Here is a 20443-nt window from a genome sequence, read left to right as displayed (position 1 = left end):
TTTAACATATTATTTGGTAATACCATGTTTTTTGAACATATACTATGGTAATACCATATATATATATATATATATATGTTTTTTTTTTACGTGAATCAAGATAATATATTGTTAATATCACATTGTTTTACATATGCCATGGTAATACCATGATATATTGACCTGTACCATTGTAATACCATGTTTTTTGAACATATACTATGGTAATACCATGTTTTTTGAACATACACTGGCACTGGAATAATGTACAGATTTTGCTCTTATGGAAAGAAATTGGTACTTTTATTCACTAAAGTGGCATTCAACTGATCACAGTGTATAGTCAGGACATTAATAACGTGAAAAATTACTATTGAAATTTGAAAAAATGTTCAGAACTTCTTAAACTACTTCAAAGAGTTCTTATCAAAAAATCCTCCACGTGCAGCAATGACAGCTTTGCAGATCCTTGGCATTCTAGCTGTCAGTTTGTCCAGATACTCAGGTGACATTTCACCCCACACTTCCTGTAGCACTTGCCATAGGTGTGGCTGTCTTGTGGGGCACTTCTCACGCACCTTACAGTCTAGCTGATCCCACAAAAGCTCAATGGGGTTAAGATCCATAACACTCTTTTCCAATTATCTGTTGTCCAATGTCTGTGTTTCTTTGCCCACTCTAACCTTTTCTTTTTCTTATTCTGTTTCAAAAGTGGCTTTTTCTTTGCAATTCTTCCCATAAGGCCTGCACCCCTGAGTCTTCTCTTTACTGTTGTACATGAAACTGGTGTTGAGTGGGTAGAATTCAATGAAGCTGTCAGCTGAGGACATGTGAGGCGTCTATTTCTCAAACTAGAGACTCTGATGTACTTATCCTCTTGTTTAGTTGTACATCTGGCCTTCCACATCTCTTTCTGTTCTTGTTAGAGCCAGTTGTCCTTTGTCTTTGAAGACTGTAGTGTACACCTTTGGATGAAATCTTCAGTTCTTTGGCAATTTCAAGCATTGTATAGCCTTCATTCCTCAAAACAATGATTGACTGATGAGTTTCTAGAGAAAGCTGTTTCTTTTTTTGCCATTTTTGACCTAATATTGACCTTAAGACATGCCAGTCTATTGCATACTGTGGCAACTTAAAAACAAACACAAAGACAATGTTAAGCTTCATTTAATGAACCAAATAGCTTTCAGCAGTGTTTGATATAATAGCAAGTGATTTTCTAGTAACAAATTAGCAGTTTAGTATGATTACTCAAGGATAAAGTGTTGAGTGGAGTGATGGCTGCTGGAAATGGGGCCTGTCTAGATTTGATCAAAAATGACTTTTTCAAATAGTGATGATGCTGTTTTTTACATCAGTAATGTCCTGACTATACTTTGTCATCAGTTGAATGCCACTTTGGTGAATTAAAGTACCAGTTTCCTTCTGAAATAGCTAAATCTGTACATTATTCCAAACTTTTGGCCGCCAGTGTATAATATGGTAACACCATATTTTTTGGAGATGTATCATGATACTATATTGTTAATACCACATTTTTTTGTGTTTTTTTTTACATATACCATGGTAATACCAAGCTTGTTGGATATGTACCATGATAATATTGATAATATTAATACCATATTTTTTAATATACACTGTTCCATGGTAATACCATGATGTTTTTTTGGATGTGTACCATGATAATATCTTGTTAATACCATGTTTTTGAATATATACCATGGTAAAACAATATTCTTTGGATGTTTATCATGGTAATACCATGTTTTTTTTGGACATGTACTATGATAATATCTTGTTAATACCACATTTTTTTTAACATACAGTATACCATTGTAATACCATTTTTGGATGTGTACCATAGTAATATCATGTTAATACCATGGTTTCCTGACATGTAACATGGTAATTCCATGTTTTTAAACATTAACCATGCAATGCCATATATTTTTTTAAATACATAACATGGTAATACCATGCTTTTTGGACATGTACTATGGTAAAACCATGGTGTTCTTTAAAGTACCATGTAAACACCATGGCACATGTATAAGATAACATTTAATACCATTTTAAATATCAAAGCACCATGATAATACCATCTGATAACATCACAGTACCACCACAGTACTTCTTTGTACTTTTTTCTCTGTACACTTAATTTCTGATAAAAGAAATGTGTTATTGGGTGCGTTCCATTCAGGAGTGATCATTCATAAGCCCTACTCCCTTTGAAGACTTTACGACCATCCATGATTTTTAAGTCATTTTTATTGGAAATTCTGTTTGGAATGACCTTACAGCCTTGCCATCATTATTGTTCTCCCATCAAAGTGTCCTCCGAATCCATCATTTATGTAGTTTGGAACGCAGGGTATGTGTATGTGCTTTCAACTGTCTGTTTAACTTACAATTATGCAATTCTTTCTCTGTGTGTGTGTGTGTGTCTCTCTCTCACTCTGACCGTCTGTTCTTGCAGCCCGACTCACTGCAATCAATTATTGTTACGGTAGAATCATTAATAATTTCCTAATGAAAATGATTCTGTTGATCTCTGTTTTATTTTAATTAACATAATTACGCTGGCGTTCAGAGCTGTGGTGGGGCCCCTTCAGGGTACAACCCAGTTTTAACACCCTGATAATGAAATTTTACATTGTGTGCAGTTGTTTAGCTATTATGCACTGCAGTATTTTACACTGTTCAAAGATAAGAGATAATAACCCTGGCACCTCCACATGCTTTCCCTCTATGCTTTTCAAAGGGGAAGATGAAACGAAAACAATTTAATGGCCTTAACTGTTTAAAACATGACAGCGTTTGTCTTTTGTGTCGTTCCAAACTCAGCTGGCATGTGTCCGTCTTTTAAAGCTTTATTGTCAGCATGAAACTCCTCACCCAACACTGTGCTTCCACAAAGACACACTGAAACAGAGATAAATATATGTTTGAAGGTTTGGTTTGTACAGTGATGAAACAGTTTGGTGCCTATTACATTTGCGACTCGAGAACTGGTTCCAATTTATTTTTTTAAAATCCGGGAATCAAATGATTTTCGTGGCATGATTGTTGGTGCTAGATGGGGTGGTTTGAGTATTTCTGTAACTGCTGATCTTCCGAGATTTTTACGCACAACAGTCTCTAGAGTTTACTCAGAATGGTGCCAAAAAAAGCATCCAGTGAGCAGCAGTTCGGCAGATGGAAACTTTTTTTTTTTTTTTCAATTAGGAATGCCCAATTCCCAATGCGCTCTAAGTCCTCGTGGTCGTGTAGTGATTCGCCTCAGTCTGTGTGGCGGAGGACGAATCCCAGCTGCCTCCGCGTCTGAAACCGTCAACCCACGCATCTCATCACATGGCTTGTTGAGCGAATTGCCATGGAGACACAGTGCGTGTGGAGGCTTCACGCCATCCACCGCGGCAACCATGCTCAACTCACCACATGCCCCACCGAGAACGAACCACATTATAGCGACCACGAGGAGGTTACCCCATGTGACTCTACCCTCCCTAGCAACCGGGTCAATTTGGTTGCTTAGGAGACCTGGCTGGAGTCACTCAGCATGCCCTGGGATTCGAACTAGCAAACTCCAGGGGTGGTAGCCAGCGTCTTTTACCACTGAGCTACCCAGGCCCCCTAATGCAGGAAAACACCTTGTTGATGAAAGAGGCCAACGGAGAATGGCCAGACTGGTTCGAGCTGACAGAAAGGCTACAGTAACTCAGATAACCGCTCTGTACAATTGTAGTGAGCAGAATAGTATCCCAGAATGCACAACATCTCAAACTTTGAGGCAGATGGGCTACAATGTGCTTTTCATATCGAATTTGCTTTTTTAGGTTTAGGTGTTGGTTTAGGGTAAGGATGTCTGTTTTGTTCATTTCTCATTTATATTTTCAGACACTATTGGTTAGGTTTATGTTAAAGTTTTAGGTTAGGAGGTATGTTTTACTCATTAAAACATCCATCTAATATTCACCTTAAAAAACTCATCTGATTACAACATTTCACTCGATTTGCCCCCAGTGCAGCCAAACATGTAATGAGGTGCGTAATTTTGGTTTGCAAAAATGTTGCCATTGTCACGTAAATTTCATGAGACCAGGCTGGAAATTGTACACTTCACATTTATGGAACTAGAACATTTAAGTGGAATCAGTATTGGAATCAAAATGGCTAAATTCCTTACTTCCATCCCTAGTGAAAAAGAGAGAATATGAAAAAGAGAGAGATTACGAAACAAGAAGCAGGAGCTCAAGGCAGCGATGGAGGTCAAGGTAACATGTCTTTGGTCTGACTCTATTGCAGAAAACACACTATAAAGATGTGTTGAGCAGAATCAAATGGAGAGGACTTACAGAATATGACCAGCACAAAGACACAGTGAATTAGTCGAGTCCTGCACTCTATGAGCTTATGTAAAACACTCTCGTTACACTGGTCAATTTCCACATGCACAATGGCCAAATTTCCCCCTCGACACCTCTGACATGTTCTATCTAACTGTTCCTGCTTCTAAGAGGCTTAGAGGACAAATTTAGGTGACCTTTAAATAATCAGACACACTAGAGCTAAATATCTACTGTCCAAATGTACGAGAGCTCAGCTGCCTGATGACCATGTTTGAACAGGATAAATGTGATTTTGCTGAGTGAGAATTTGTCATATAAATGTCGGACAGACATATTAACAACTGTTAATACATAATTCAGCTGACTTCTCAAAAGAACCAAGAACTGCCCACTTCTACAGGTAGAAACCGTTTGATGGCCATGCAAAGCAACAAATCACAGTTTATTTTGTTTTTGCTTGCTGTTTAGCATATTTTGTCTGCAATAGTTATGCCTGCTTCGGAAATTCATAATTTTCGAAAAAACACCAACAGAATTTGCAGAAATATTTGTAGACATCGTAGTCAGAATTTCTGTCCATCCAAAAGTAATAAATACAGATAATTTCACAGACATAACTGTGTAATGAAATATACTTACAGTTCTGCTCATGGGTATCTTGTTTACTAGCAGTGTTGGGTAAGTTACTTAAAAGTAGTAATCCACTACAAATGACTAATTATCTAAAATTGTAATCAGAATACTTTACTAATTACTTGTAAAAAAGCTTGGAGGATCATCAGAGACTCCAGCCACCTGAGCCATGGGCTGCTCTCACTGCTACCATCAGGCAGGCCGTATCGCAGCATCAGGACCCGCACCAGCCGACTTCATGACAGCTTCTTCCCCCAAGCAATCAGACATTTGAACTCTTGATCGCTCACGATACATATATCAGCATCGCACTTTATTAGCCTCAGACTAGACTCACATTTTATACTTCTCTTAATAACACACTGGCAACTGACTATCAACCAACAGCTGAATGTAAACACAACATTTCATATTTATTTCCACTGATTACATGGGGTATTATTAGGTGTATATTGTGTTGTGTAACAAGATGTGTTAACTGTGTTATGTGTAAATCAGATGTTTATTGTAACTGTCATACTGCTATGTTGCTTGGAACAGCACCCAAGACTTTCACCCACTGTTGCACTTGTGTATATGGTTGAGTGACAATAAAGGGATTTGATTTGATTTTTGAAGTAAATAATGCCCATATTTCTTCCTTGTTCATACACTCGGCACCTCACATTTTTCCTTCACAATGACTCGTTACGGGACCATAACCATATTTGACATAAATAATATATTAGAAATCAGCATAACCCTATAATGTACTTAAAAGTAATTAAATTAATTGAAAGTCAGGAACTGTAAACTGATTACAAAAATTTAAAATGTATTGCATTACACTACTTTTCTTACTAAAAAGTAATTAGATTACAGTAACTAATTACTTTGTAACTGGATTACACCCAACATTGTTTATTAGTTACCAAGTAACTTAAACAAAACTCTGACTATCTTTCAAAGATTTGATGCTGCTAAATTCACAAACAAATCCAGTGATTAGTTTTTAATCAAAATATCATAATACATCTTTAATTAGATTAGAATATTAGATCATTTCCATCATAGCCCTTCATCCTGCTCATATCCCATGACACTGACTTATAAAATGTGACCTAAAACCAAAATATACTGAGCTAGACGAGGCCGGAGAAGATGTGGAAAATAACAACAGTGCTTGTCTACAAGTTTGGTGTCCCTAGTTTCCCCGATTATTCTCGCTGTTCTATTTTGAGTGAGAGTCCTCCATCGGTCGCCCAGAGCTGCCCCGCAGGGAATCACACATGCCCAACAGGCCTGAATTTAATAGATTAAACTGTACAGGATTGTGGAATGCATGTATTACCAGAACAACCACGCAACTCCCATCTTCACCACATGTGTCATATTCTTAGAGACAGTTTAGACATGGAGAGGGTGATGCTGTGTACAGGGACTGGACTGTGAACATATTGGCCTTCAGAGAATGCTGATGCAAGAATTTGCAATAAAATGTAAATAAGTCTTCACTGTAACCTAAATAAGGATATCTTCTAGGCATTATGGAAACAATGCATCATTTACTTGACTTGCTTGTTTTTTCTTTTTAAATGTACCTATTTATCTATTTCCCCCTTTTTTTGTACTGTGGTGGTACAATAGTACTGCAATGGTATCAGATGGCAATAATTTGCTACTTTAATGATTTTAACATGGTACTGAATGAATACCATCCTCATATACCATGATATTTACAAGGTACTCCAAGGTACTTTGAGGAATGCCATTATATTACCATGGTACATGACCGAAAAGCAATGCTATATAGTGAATAAAGGATACTGTTAGCACATCATGCCTGCAAGCCCTTCAGTCATGACTATATGATGTTTGTAAACTTACGCTTTAAAGGTGCACTCAGTAACTTTTGTCTTTGTGTCATCTTGGACTTACACTGACACCTAGTGGCTTGGATGCAGCATAATTTAAAATCAATAGTTTGCCGCTTCAGATGCCAATGTAGAAATGTAGTATTCACAATCAGCCATGATTACTTTAATCAAAGAGTGAAAGTGTCAAATAACAGGACGGTTACTGAGATTAAGCGAGTAGTATTGGGCTGGTCATGTGATTCTAACATGGCAGCCCCCATGTGTGGACCCGCTCCATGTAGAATAAAACTGCTTTTATAAGGTTACTAATATGACTGGAGTCTTCATTTTAATGTGAGTGGTAATGATTTCCTACACATATTGCACAATTACAATTCATGTCTTTAGGAGTTAAACTTTTTTAATGAGGACAAAATTACTGAGTGCTCCTTTAACAATGAATCATTAATACATACAGTATATTAAACCCTTCTGTGGTCTTGTGGGTCATTAAAAAAAAAAAAAAGGTTCTAAATGGGTCTGAAAGTTTTGCAAGTCTACGGAAGGGTAAATGCACAATTCTTAGAAGAAATAGTCCTTTACATGTAATCAATAACAGAACATGGAATTTTGACCAATCATCATACACAAATCACAAACTGTTCATTTTATAAAAACAGTTGAGCACAGCTGAATCAGTAACCTTACAGTGGAGACGTTTTCTTTTGCTAATAAATATGAAGGCTGCGAAGAAATAATTAAGACTTAACAAAACGCTCCCAAAATCCTGTTATTAGCCTTTTTGTTTCCCATATTCAGTCTCCTGGCAAAAAGATTAGACGATTTTAAAAGAACTGCATAATCTTCTTTTACAGCTTATCAAAACTTTAATGATTTGCAGATAAAGAGCACAAATGAAGCACTGGTAAAGAGGATCAGTCCCCAAGTGCAGTACAGTGATTAGAAGATGAGAGCTGGGAAAACCAAAAATCCCACATCGGACTCGTGTTCACTTTGAATCGGGAAGAAACTTGCAGTTTCGCAGAGTTATGGATAATCAACCACAAAAACATACGGCTTAAGACTAATTTACAGTTACTGGGCAAGCAGGTTTCTTTTAGTTTGCCTAAAGTGTATGATGAAATGCAAGGTCTTTGTTTGGTGATATTTCTCCTGTTTAAACACATCCCTGAAATTCTTGTCCTAGGAGAACTCAGTTAGTCGAAGAGCACTGATAATTGGTTAAAACTATTAAACCACACCACACCCAAAGTAAATGGGTGTGGTGTGAATGTGACTTTTTTGTTTACAATCGCACGTGCCAGGTGAGATCGTAGCTAGCTAGATTACTTTCTTAATGTTAAAATGGACAACTTTGATGCCCATCTCTCCGAGGCTGTTCAAAAGTATACTTTTTGTATACTTGTATACTTTTTATATGATGCTCGCAACCAACTGACTTTTACGTGTCGAATTTAACGTTTCACTGCAGTTTCTTGGTGAAGGAGGCGCTACAACAACTGTGCATTTTATTCACTTTCACTTCGGCACAGCCATTGACCAGAAAATAAAAAAATGGCACTCAATGTCAAAAAGGTTGCCGACCCATGCTAGATAGATGTCTTTGCCCGTATCGACACCTCTCGCTGTAATAGGCTCAGTAATGCATATCCTTGAGAATTTCACACACCGAGGGACAACCAGTCAGCTGGACAATGTTTGAACAGAAACACACAGTTTCCTCAAGCAGCTCTGCATCTTCATTTAACTCGACACAATGCCGAAGCGCTATGAGTTAATTGATTTGGGCAACACTAACACGAGTCATGCCTCTAATCACAGCATTTAAAACTGAAAACATAGTGAGAGGCATCAAAACGGGCAAATACACCTATCTAGTCATGTTTACATAAAAAAAAAAAAAATTGTAAATAAGAAAAAAATATTTATAGAGAACTTTTTTTTTTTTTTAGAAAAAGAAAATATATATATATTTGCAGGACATAGGCTCAGGAAGGCACTAAGACACTTAGCCGCATCTGGCCCGCAAACCATCTTTTTGCGGCCCGCGTGATGTTGTCTTAACATAAAATTATTGAATGTGTATGAATTTTGAGGTGTCAATTTTCTAGAGCATTTATGGTAATTCTCAGTATTTATAAACTGCTGAACCATTATAGAGGAAAAAAAATGGCAAACGGATAAAAATAATAAATTAAACTACAAATCCGCGAATATAAATCTGATTACAAGACACTTTATACTAGGGTGACCGGACATTCCCCTTTTTCCGGGGACAGTTCCGGTTTTTGACTGTCTGTCCCCGACTGGAGCTGTCCCCGGAAATGTCCCCATTTTTACTGCACATTCAAAACAGTCCGCTAAGTGAAAATACAAGGCAAGAAAGACCCTGTTGAAGACTACCGGCAACATGGTAATCGTGTGCTGTTTAGTTTGACCAGCAGAGGGGACTGCTCGCTATAGCAGCTTTAATCTATTCGTCCTTCCTTTACTGATTACTTGTTCGCGACAGTTTTGCCAAGAACTGGACCAGGGACCAACATCATCATCGTTAACAGCTTCAAAGTGAGGCACATACTAATTATGTTATAATGATGTTATATTGTTTTGTATTATATAAAATTAATGCATTTAAAATAAGAATACAACATTAATAACATGGAAAAATTAATTAAATGTATAATAAAATATCTGCAAAAAACAACAATAAATGTAAGTCAGTACATTACAGCATAGATCCCCCCTTCAGAAATGAATTTCAGGCCCTGATATTGTCCATGTCCAAGTGTTTCATATGATTTCAGTTGTAATGCTGAGGAAAATGGTTGTCAAGTTAGCTCAGTTCTTTTCAAATTCCTATGACAGTTTGCCAGCAAGCAAGTTAGTAGCCTACTGTTTTACTTTTAGGAAAGTGCCAGGTAAAGGTGAAGGAAAAGAGGAGGAATTTTAGAAGAGAGTAAGAAGAGTGATGCAAAGAGTGTGACCAAGGGTAAGGGAACCTGTGCTGTGCAGTCAGCTGAAATATTTCCTATATTCAGTCATTGTTTATATATGTTTGTTTAGTTCACTTTTATGCCACGGTGTCATCTACTGTATACAGTGCAGAAAAGAATGAACTTGTGTAACAGAATACAATTAAAAATGATCAACTTTACCTCTGTATCGTAATTTCATTGAGACATATTCAACAGAGAAAGATATACCATATTTCATCACATTACTACATTCACCATGGTCAAAATACATAACATCCAAATTGTCCCCCTTTTTTAAATCATAGATAAGTAACATGTGAAATTTCAATGGCATAATTACCACTGAAATAGAAATGTGTCTGTTTTTCATTTCAGAAATCTGTTCACCTTAAAGTATAACATGAGTACGGGCTCAGTCTGCACACGCGCGTTGATAACGGTTTGTGCGCGCTCTCAATCACTTTAAACATGTATGCGCTGAGTCACTCTTCCACACCTGCTCGTCGTTGCCATAGCGTGACCGAGTGTCGGGTGACAAACAAACTCAAGAGAGATATATGCTTGTTGCAAACAATAACGGAGTTGAGACATCTCCCAAATGCTTTTTTTTTTTTTTTTTTTGTGATTTGCATTACTTACCTTAAATAAAGAGGGTAATAGATTATGATGTCTCATTAAGGCGCTTTTGGAGCTAGTATTGGATATACAATTGAAGTCAGAAGTTTACATACAAGTCATTAAAACTCATTTTTTAACCACTCCACAGATTTCATATTAGCAAACTATAGTTTTGGCAAGTGGTTTAGGACATCTACTTGTGCATTACACAAGTAATTTTTCCACCAATTGTTTACAGACAGATCGCTTTACTTTTAATTGACTATATCACAATTCCAGTGGGTCAGAAGTTTACATAAAATAAGTTAACTGTGCTTTTAAGCAGCTTGGAAAATTCCAGAAAATGATGTCAAGCCTTTAGAGAATTAGTCAATTAGCTCCTGATAAGCTAATTGGAGTCAATTGGAGGTGTACCTGTGGATGTATTTTAAGGCCTACCTTCAAAATCAGTGCCTCTTTGCTTGACATCGTGGGAAAATCAAAAGAAATCAGCCAAGACCTCAGAAATAAAATTGTGGACCTCCACAAGTCTGGTTCATCCTTGGGAAACGCCTGAAGGTACCACGTTCATTTATACAAACAATAGTACGCAAGTATAAACACCATGGGACCATGCAGCCATCATACCGCTCAGGAAGGAGATGCATTCTGTCTCCTAGAGATGAACGTAGTTTGGTGTGCGAAAAGTGCAAATCAATCTCAGAACAACAGCAAAAGACCTTGTGAAGACACTTGAGGAAACAAGTAGACAAGTATCTATATCCACAGTAAAACGTGTCCTATATCAAGATTACCTGAAAAGCTGCTCAGCAAGGAAGAAGCCACTGCTCCAAAACTGCCATAAAAATGCCAGACTGCAGTTTGCAAGTGCACATGGAGACAAAGATCTTACTTTTGGAGAAATCTGATGAAACAAAACTTGAACTGTTTGGCCATAATGACCATCGTTATGTTTGGAGGAAAAAGGGTGAGGCTTGCAAGCCGGAGAACACCATCCCAACCATGAAGCATGGAGGTGGCAGCATCATGTTGTGGGGGCGCTTTGCTGCAGGAGGGACTGGTGCAATTCACAAAATAGATGGCATCATGAGGAAGTAAAAAAAGCTCGGTCACAAATGGGTCTTCCAAATGGACAATGACTCCAAGCATACCTCCAAAGTTGTGGCAAAATGGCTTAAGGACAACAAAGTCAAGGTATTGGAGTGGTCATCACAAAGCCCTGACCACAATCCACAGAACTGAAAAAGCACGTGCGAGCAAGGAGGCCTACAAACCTGACTCAGTTACACCAGTTCTGTCTGGAGGAATGGGCCAAAATTCCAGCAACTTATTGTGAGAAGCTTGTGGAAGGCTACCCAAAACTTTCGAGCCAAGTTTAACAATTTAAAGGCAATGCTACCAAATACTAACAAAATGTATGTAAACCTCTGACTCACTGGGAATGTGATGAAAGAAATAAAAGCTGAAATAAATAATTTTCTCTACTATTATTCTTAAAAAAAAAGTAGTGATCCTAACTGACCAAAGACAGCAAATGTTTTCAATGATTAAATGTCAGGAATTGTGAAAAACTGAGTTTAAATGTATTTGGCTAAGGTGTATGTAAACTTCTGACTTCAACTGTAAATGTCTTGTTTGGGGGCACTGTATCTCTGGTGTGTGTGTGTGTGTGTGTGTGTGTGTGTGTGGTTTGGCATTGGTGGTTTACAAGGAAATTTTTTTTGGTTATGAACTAGTAGTTACGAGGGTGTTATGCTATTAAGGTGGTTTATTAGGACATGCCTAGAGTCCCCGTAATTCAAACGGCTTAAAAAACATACCAAACTATGTTTTTTGGAAAATGTAAAAATCCCACAAGGTTTCAGTGATGCTTAGGTTTAGGGGTGAGTTTACAGTTGGGGGATAGAATAGTACATTTGAACAGGGTAAAAATCATTATGTCTATGGAGGGTCCTTGTACAGCCTGATCTCACAGTGAAATCGGAAAGAATAGACCGACTGCAAACCACTGCAAACATGTCTGATAAGAATGCTGCATGTCAGCGCGTCGGCATACAGTCGCCGATCCCAGGGTACTGAAACTATCGGAAACATTATGCCGACTTCACGTGTGATCATGTTGCCTTGTAAACCATACATTCAAACTTGTGTGTGTGTGACTGTGTTTGTTTGTGTGTTTACTAGGTGGCCAGTGTGTCATGACAGTCTTTGACAGAGACAACAGAACAGATCATCATCTTTTTATATGTCAAAAAATATTGACATTTCTCAAAACGTACATTTTAATTATATATTGTCATTTTTTAGAGTGGTGCATTCCGCAGCAGTACATGGCCTACTTGTAAAAGTGTGGATCTTTTAAAACAAACAAACAAAAACATATTGGCCTATATATGATCATTATAATAACAGTATGTCACAGTTTTTATTTTTTTAAAGAACCACACAAGAATTTTGCTATTTATCTATATATAATGTTTTATTTTACTTTTGTTAATTAAATGCATCCATGATGTATTAAACAGCATATAGCATAATCTGCTTACCTCATTAATATAAAAAAGTAACACATATTTTAATAATAATAATAAAAAAAAAGTGTGTTTTGAAAAAATACTACCACAGACACATAATGTTCATGAAACCAGGCTGGATGCTCAACACAAACTTCACCATGCAACAAATGCATGGAGAGAGATATTAATGTTTATGAAATCAGATCAGGTAACTTGTTGCCAAAAGTGGAAAAGCCGTGACAAGTTCAAAAAGGCAAAAAAGCGACACTGCGTGTAATATAAATACAGGTGATTTAGTTCATTCAGGAGTTTGCTCAGTTTCTTCCACTGTATAAATTACACTTAAATGCGAGCTCCTGCTGCTTTGTAATACCTGTGCTTTACTTATTAACTTATTTATTCACATGTCTCGATGTAATTTGGCCATCAAAGCATGCATGCATAAAGAACAACACTTGTTCGGTTAACATGCTCCGCATACAAAAATGCACCATGGTAACCAAAGTTTCTGCTAATTTATCATAATTACTATATATATTAATGGTGTTTGCTAAGGAAAGCATGTATCAGTCACATCTGTCCTAGGGCCATCCGCTGTTTACATGCATTTGCACACACGGAAAATAAGGTCAACAAGCAAATGTCAGCGAATGACATTTGTCAAAGCAAAACTAGAATGACCTGCAACCCCTTGGCCTTACATTACAGACTGCACTGCTAATAGATGTAAGAGACATGGGGGCTGTATCTGCACAAAACACATCGCTCTCTGAAAGTAAGCTGCACACACACACACACAAAGAAATTAAACACCCCATGAAAACAAAATAGTGAGTTTTGTGGCTTTTAGTCCATGTCTATTAGCTTTGAAGCTATCTATATTGTAATGTCCCATATAAAAATTACAGTCTTTCTCTTACGGAAAAACAGACTAAAAGTATTGATGACTCATCATGCACTACACAGATTTTCTCCAATCAAATGCTCTCTAGAATGAGAATGTCTCTCTCCTGCTAATAACACCTTCAACTAGCAAGTATTCAATCATGGTTCATGGTTGTGATTTTTTTTAAGGGACAGTCCTTTCGATATGCCTTGCCCAACCTTCCTAATGAATAGGAAATATGTCAACACAGGACAGAAAACTGCCCTCATCAGGCCACTTCATGGGGTCTTTAAAATAGATGCAGAGAGTGGAAGTGTGTGGAGCTGCTGTGTTGTACGTGTTATGGGGGGAAAAAAACGTCCTCCTACCTTTGCTGTAAACCACGCAGTTGTTTTTGTTGTCGTCTGTTCCCTGCCAAGTGACATCCTGCAGCCACCTGGGGCCTGTGTTCAACACCAGCGGGACATGTGACTTCGTCTTCTGCAGAGGTGGAGATAACACACACAAGCACACACACACTAATCATTAGTTTATTTGGGGACAATTTGGCAATTGAAGACAGTTTTCCAAATTCCTATGACTTTCTTTCTTCCGTGAAACACAAAAGGAGATGTTAGGCAGAATATTGGTCTCAGTCACCATTCGGTTTCATTGCATCTTTTTTTCCAAATAATGAGAGTGAACGGTGAGGAAGAAAGTGATATGGGTTTGGGATGACATGAGGGTGAGTAAATGATGACAGAATTTTCATTTTTTTCATTGGTGTGGAATCATCAGAGGGCATGTGCTAGAAGGGAGGTACGCTCCAGCAAGGTGGCTAGAGCAAGATGGCGCCCTTCCCTGAACTACAACTCCCAAACCACCATAATATGAGGCTGGTGGCAAGATGGCTGACCGGGGAGAACTACAATTCCCAAGCTGCCACTTAATGAGGGTCAGGTGCAGCTGATGAGTGTGGCAGCTTGCCCTAATAAGACTGGACTTTGTTTGTGCAAGAGCAGAAGCGACCTGAGTTGTGCACTGAATAACTTTTGTTTTTGGTTATCTACTATTGGCGAATTAAGACCATTAAAACATTTCATTTTGAGAAACTGCTAAGCTGTTGTCTTCCCTGTTGGGACACCACACAAAGATCCCCAACCCCACTGGATACCACATATGGTGGAGAATGTGGCTTGTGGATGACTGCTGATGTCCTGTGAAGATCTGGAGGACCTCACTCACCTGTTTTCCCTGCTAAGAGTAAACCTAGTCACTTTCAAAATGGAGGACTTATTTAGAGCTTTGGTTGAGAATAATTTGATCCAGCAGTGAACACAGGCAGCCCTGGTGGAGGAACAAAAGAGGGCTAATGATCTCAAAGTTAGGGAGTTAGAATTAAAAATGGAACAGAGCACCTCTAAAATACGGGTTAGTGACATCATCCCTAAGATGGGGGATGTGGAAGCTTACTTACATGATTTTGAAACCACCGCAGCCAGGGATAAGTGGTCAGAAGAACAGTGGACAAGAATTCTATCCCCATTTTTGTCTGGAGTGACTCAGAAAGCCTTCCTGGATTTAGACCCTGTGAAGGCCAATAATTATGATCAGTTAAAGAAGGAAGTGTTAAGTAGAAGTGGACTTACCAAATTTGGAAGGGCCCAAAGATTCCATACTTGGCACTTCCAGAGAGAACAACCTCCACGTGCACAGATGCACAAGTTAATGCGTCTCGCCAAGAAGTGGCTAGAACCGGACAAGAGAACCTCCACAGATGTAGTTGAGTCCTTTGTAATGGTTAAATGCATGAGAACCTTGCCATACGAAGCAAATAAATTTGTGTGTCAAAGTAATCCTACTTCACCCCAAGACTTAATCAAAACAGTAGAAAGATTTCAAGCTAACATGGATATGCTAAACGCCCGAACACAAGGCACTCCCCGGTCACAACTGAAATCTCCCAAAATACCTACACCGAGATGGTCCAGTCCACCAAGGGGAAACCCAGCCAGCAAGAGCCCCAAGTGGGAAGCTCACAGTATAAAATGAGGATGTGTTATATGTGCGGGGAAGTAGGACACATTTCCTGGCAGTGCCTCAAGGTAGATGAGCCCATGCCGACCGCAGAATCTTCGAGCAGCCAAAAGGACAACTTCTTTGCTGTGCTGTTAGGAGACTCCACCTTCCAAGCTATGACCTTTCCTGTGTCGGTCAACAGCCGGGATGTAGAAGCGTTGTTGGACTCTGGTAGCATGATCACCCTCATCCACAAATCCTTGGTTAACCCCGAGGAAATCTCCCGGGAATGTTCCCTGCCTGTTTCATGTGTGCATGGAGATACATGTTTTTACCCCACATCTGCCGTAACACTAGTCACCACGAGGGGTAAATGCAAGATCCGGGTAGGGGTGGTGGACACCTTACCCGTAAAGCTCGATATTCCATAGGCTAGGGCAGGAGATACAGGTGAGGAGATCAAGAGACCCACAGCAGCCAAAAGGTAAAGCTAGACAGGGGACAACTAAACCTGTGAGTAAAAATGTTCCAAGATTAACAGATCATTGTTTACCAGTAAGAACACGCACAGCTGCTGCCGATGAATCTGAGGAGACGGAGTCAGCCTTGGAACAAGGAGTCAAGCAATCCCAACCAGCCAGGCCGAGTCAGGCAACCACAGGGGGCAGTCCTGGGGAGGCAGAGACAGCCTTTGAATAGAAGACTGAGCAGCCTCAAGGCGAGGACAATGGACCGGGAATTCAGAAACCCCAGTGGCTGACAACTGAATGACCCCACACTTATCAATGATTTGAGGAACGTGAGAATAGAAGAGGTAGACAGGAGTAATTTCCCTTTAACCTATCTGCATTTTGCTTATAAGAGGGGGTTTCTATATCAAGTTAAGAAAGAGGGGGAGGAAATCCTAGAACAGCTGCTCATGCCCCAACCACATAGAGCCACAGTACTCCAGCTAGCCCAAACCCACCTGTTAGGAGCACACTTAGGGGTGGAGAAAACCAAAGGGTTCTAAAAAGGTTTTTGTGGCCGGGCGTCCACAAAGAAGTGGAGAATTACTGCCGCAGTTGTCCCGAGTGTCAGCAGGTAGTGCTGATTCCCCTACCCATCATAGAAACGCCATTTGAGAGAATAGGGATGGACATTGTGGGGCCGCTGCCAAGGAGTGCGCAGGGTCACCAGTACATCCTAGTGATGTTAGACTATGCTTCCCGCTACCCTGAGGCGGTGCCCTTAAAAAAAATCCAAATCCAAAAATGCAAGATTGGCTACAGCGAAACAGACTATCTGGGGCACACAATTGGGTGAGGCCAGGTCAAACCCCAGGAAGCCAAAGTCCAAGCCATTTAAGAGTGGCCTAGGCCCATCACAGAAAGACAGGTAAAATCTTTTCTGGGACTGGAAAACTACTACAGAAGGTTTGTGCCTAACTTCTCTAGCCTGGTTGCCCCTCTTACAGAGCTGACCAATAACAGACACTCCAGGATGGTGACATGGACCAAGGAAGCAGAGGAAATCTTAAACAACCTAAAGAAGGTGCTGTGTGCACGACCCCTCCTGGCTGCCCCAGACTTCTAAAGGGAATTTCTGGTACAGACTGACTACTCTGAGGTGGGTTTCGGCACAGTGCTTTCCCAAACCCACAATGGGGAGGAACACCCTGTGCTCTACATTAGCAGCATGAGAAAAACTATGCCACAATCGAGAAAGAGTGTCTGGCAATCAAATGGGCTTTAGAGACTCTAAGATATTACATTCCAGCAAGGTGGCTAGAGCAAGACGGTGCCCTTCCCCAAACTACAACTCCCAAGCCACCTTAAGATGAGTTCATTGACAAAATGGCCGACCGGGGAGAACTACAATTCCCAAGCTGCCACTAAATGAGGGCCAGGTGCAGCTGGTAAGTGTGGTGGCTTGCCCTAATAAGACTGGACATTGTTTGTGCAAGAGCAGAAGAAACCCGAGTTGTGCACTGAAAGACTTTTGTTTTTGGTTACCTACTCTTGGCAAATTGAGACCTTTTCTTTTTGTATCTTAAAACCATTAAAACACTTCATTTTGAGAAACTGCTAAGCTGTTGTCTTCCCTATTGGGACACCACACAAAGATCCCCAACCGCACTGGATACCACAGTGGACTGACTGTCCCTTTAACCACTAATCAGATGCACTGGTCTAATGGTATAGTTTTAAATTAACATACAAGGAGACCAGGGTTCAAATCCTGACCTAACATATGTAAATGTTTATATATACAGTACTGTGCAAAAATTGTAGGCACTTGTGAAAAATGTTGCATAGTGAGGATATCTTCAAAAATAATGAAATAAATAGTTTTCATTTATCACTTAATGTCATACAGAGTCCAGTAAACATAAAAAAAGCAAAATCAATATTCAGTGTGACCACCTTTGCCTTTAAAACAGCACCAATTCTCCTTGGTACACCTGGACACACTTTTTCTTGGTTGTTGGCAGATAGGATGTTCCAAGCTTCTTGGAGAATTCGCCACAGCTCTTCTATCTATTTAGGCTGTCTAAATTGCTTCTGTCTCATATGTAATCTCAGACTGACACTATGTTCAGTGGGGGGCTTTGTGGGGGCCATGACATCTGTTGCAGGGCTCCCTGTTCTTCTATTCTAATCTTTTCTATTTGCAAAAGTAATGTTTGGGAGTCTAACATTTATATTTCCTATTGACACACTAAAGCTGAAGATATAAATAACCATCTTAAGACAAATGCTTTTGTGAAACATCTTATGTGCCTAAGAGTTTTGCACAGTACTGTGTGTGTGTGTGTGTGTGTGTGTGTGTGATATATATATATATATATATATATATATATATATATATATATATATATATATATAAACCTATTAACATTGCATTTGAAATGATAGCCAATGATCACCATACATGTTTGGTGTATATGTATATATATATATATGTATTCTTGCAGGTGGTATAGCTGCCCATTCGTCTTGGCAAAATGCCTCCAGGTCATGCAGAGTCTTTGGTCGTCTTGCATGAACCGCATGTTTGAGATCTCCCCAGAGTGGCTCGATGATATTAAGGTCAGAAGACTGTGATGACCACTCCAGAACCTTCACCTTTTTCTGCTGTAACCACTGGAGGGTCAACTTGGCCTTGTGCTTAGGGTCATTGTCATGCTGGAAAGTCCAAGAGCTTCCCATGTGCAGCTTTCGTGCAGAAGAATGCAAATTGTCTGCCAGTATTTTCTGATAACATGCTGCATTCATCTTGCCATCAATTTTCACAAGATTCCCTGTGCCTTTAGAGCTCACACACCCCCAAAACATCAGTGAGCCACCACCATGCTTCACAGTGGGGATGGTATTCTTTTCACTATAGGCCTTGTTGACCCCTCTCCAAACATAGCACTTATGGTTGTGATCATAAAGCTCTATTTTGGTCTCGTCACTCCAAATTACAGTTTGCCAGAAGCTTTGAGGCATGTCAAGGTGTTGTCGGGCATATTGTAACCAGGCTTTTTTGTGGCATTAGCGCAGTAAAGACTTCTTTCTGGCAACTCGACCATACAGCTCATTTTTGTTCAAGTATCATCGTATTTTGCTGGAAACAACCACACCATCTTTTTCCAGAGCAGCCTGTATTTCTCCTGAGGTTACCTGTGGGTTTTTCTTTGTATCCTGAACAATTCTTCTGGCAGTTGTGGCTGAAATCTTTCTTGGTCTACCTGAACTTGGCTTGGTATCAAGAGATCCCTGAATTTTCCACTTCTTAATAAGTGATTGAACAGTACTGACTGGCATTTTCAAGGCTTTGGATATATTTTTTATATCCTTTTCCATCTTTATAAAGTTTCATTACCTTGTTACGCAGGTCTTTTGACAGTTCTTTTCTGCTCCCTATGGCTCAGTATCTAGCCTGCTCAGTGCATTCACGTGAGAGCTAACGAACTCATTGACTATTTATACAGAGACACTAATTGCAATTTTAAAAGCCACACATGTGGGAAATTAACCTTTAATTGCCATTTAAATCTGTGTGTGTCACCTTGTGTGTCTGTAACAAGGCCAAACATTCAAAGGTATGTAAACTTTTGATCAGGGTCATTTGGGTGATTTCTGTTATCATTATGATTTAAAAAGGAGCCAAACAACTATGTGATAATAAATGGCTTCATATGATCACTATCCTTAAATAAAAGATGGTGTTTTTGCATGATCAGTCATATTTTCAAAATCAATGCCAAAATTTCACAATTTCTGCCAGGGTATGCAAACCTTTGAGCACAACTGTATATATATATAAACTTTGACATTTTCACAACTCCTGTGTTCCACGGAGAAAAACTCATGCAAGGTTTGAGCAACATGAGGTTGGTTAGATGATGACAGAATTTTCAGTTTAAAAAATGGACTTGGTTCAGTTGAACTGACCAGATTTAGACATGCATTTTAGACATGCATTTTAGACAGACAGTTAGTATTTAACCTACAACTTAAAGGGATATTTCACAAAAAAAAAAAAAAAAAAAAAAAAAAAAAATCTGTTATCATTTACTGATCATTGTTAGGTACTTGCAGTCTCAGTCTCCATTCACTTTCATTGCATCTTTTTTCCATACAGTACAACAAATGGTGACAGA

At 39.1% G+C, this 20443-nt stretch overlaps 1 protein-coding gene across 2 annotated transcripts in view; it reads right to left on the bottom strand.

The window, feature by feature from the left end:
• The window catches only part of LOC127454460 (zinc finger protein ZFPM2-like), a 233185-nt gene that overhangs the window by 74211 nt on the left and 138531 nt on the right, over positions 1–20443 (bottom strand). For both annotated transcript variants that reach the window (XM_051721684.1, XM_051721685.1), the window contains one exon: positions 14184–14295. In XM_051721684.1, coding sequence (XP_051577644.1) covers positions 14184–14295 — 112 coding nt within the window. The remainder of the gene's footprint in view (positions 1–14183; positions 14296–20443) is intronic.

This window comes from Myxocyprinus asiaticus, chromosome 16 (assembly GCF_019703515.2).
Source record: "Myxocyprinus asiaticus isolate MX2 ecotype Aquarium Trade chromosome 16, UBuf_Myxa_2, whole genome shotgun sequence".
In the NCBI taxonomy this organism is placed as follows: domain Eukaryota; kingdom Metazoa; phylum Chordata; class Actinopteri; order Cypriniformes; family Catostomidae; genus Myxocyprinus; species Myxocyprinus asiaticus.
Note: the sequence above shows the minus strand (reverse complement) of the source record. Positions and strands in the feature narration are given on the sequence as shown.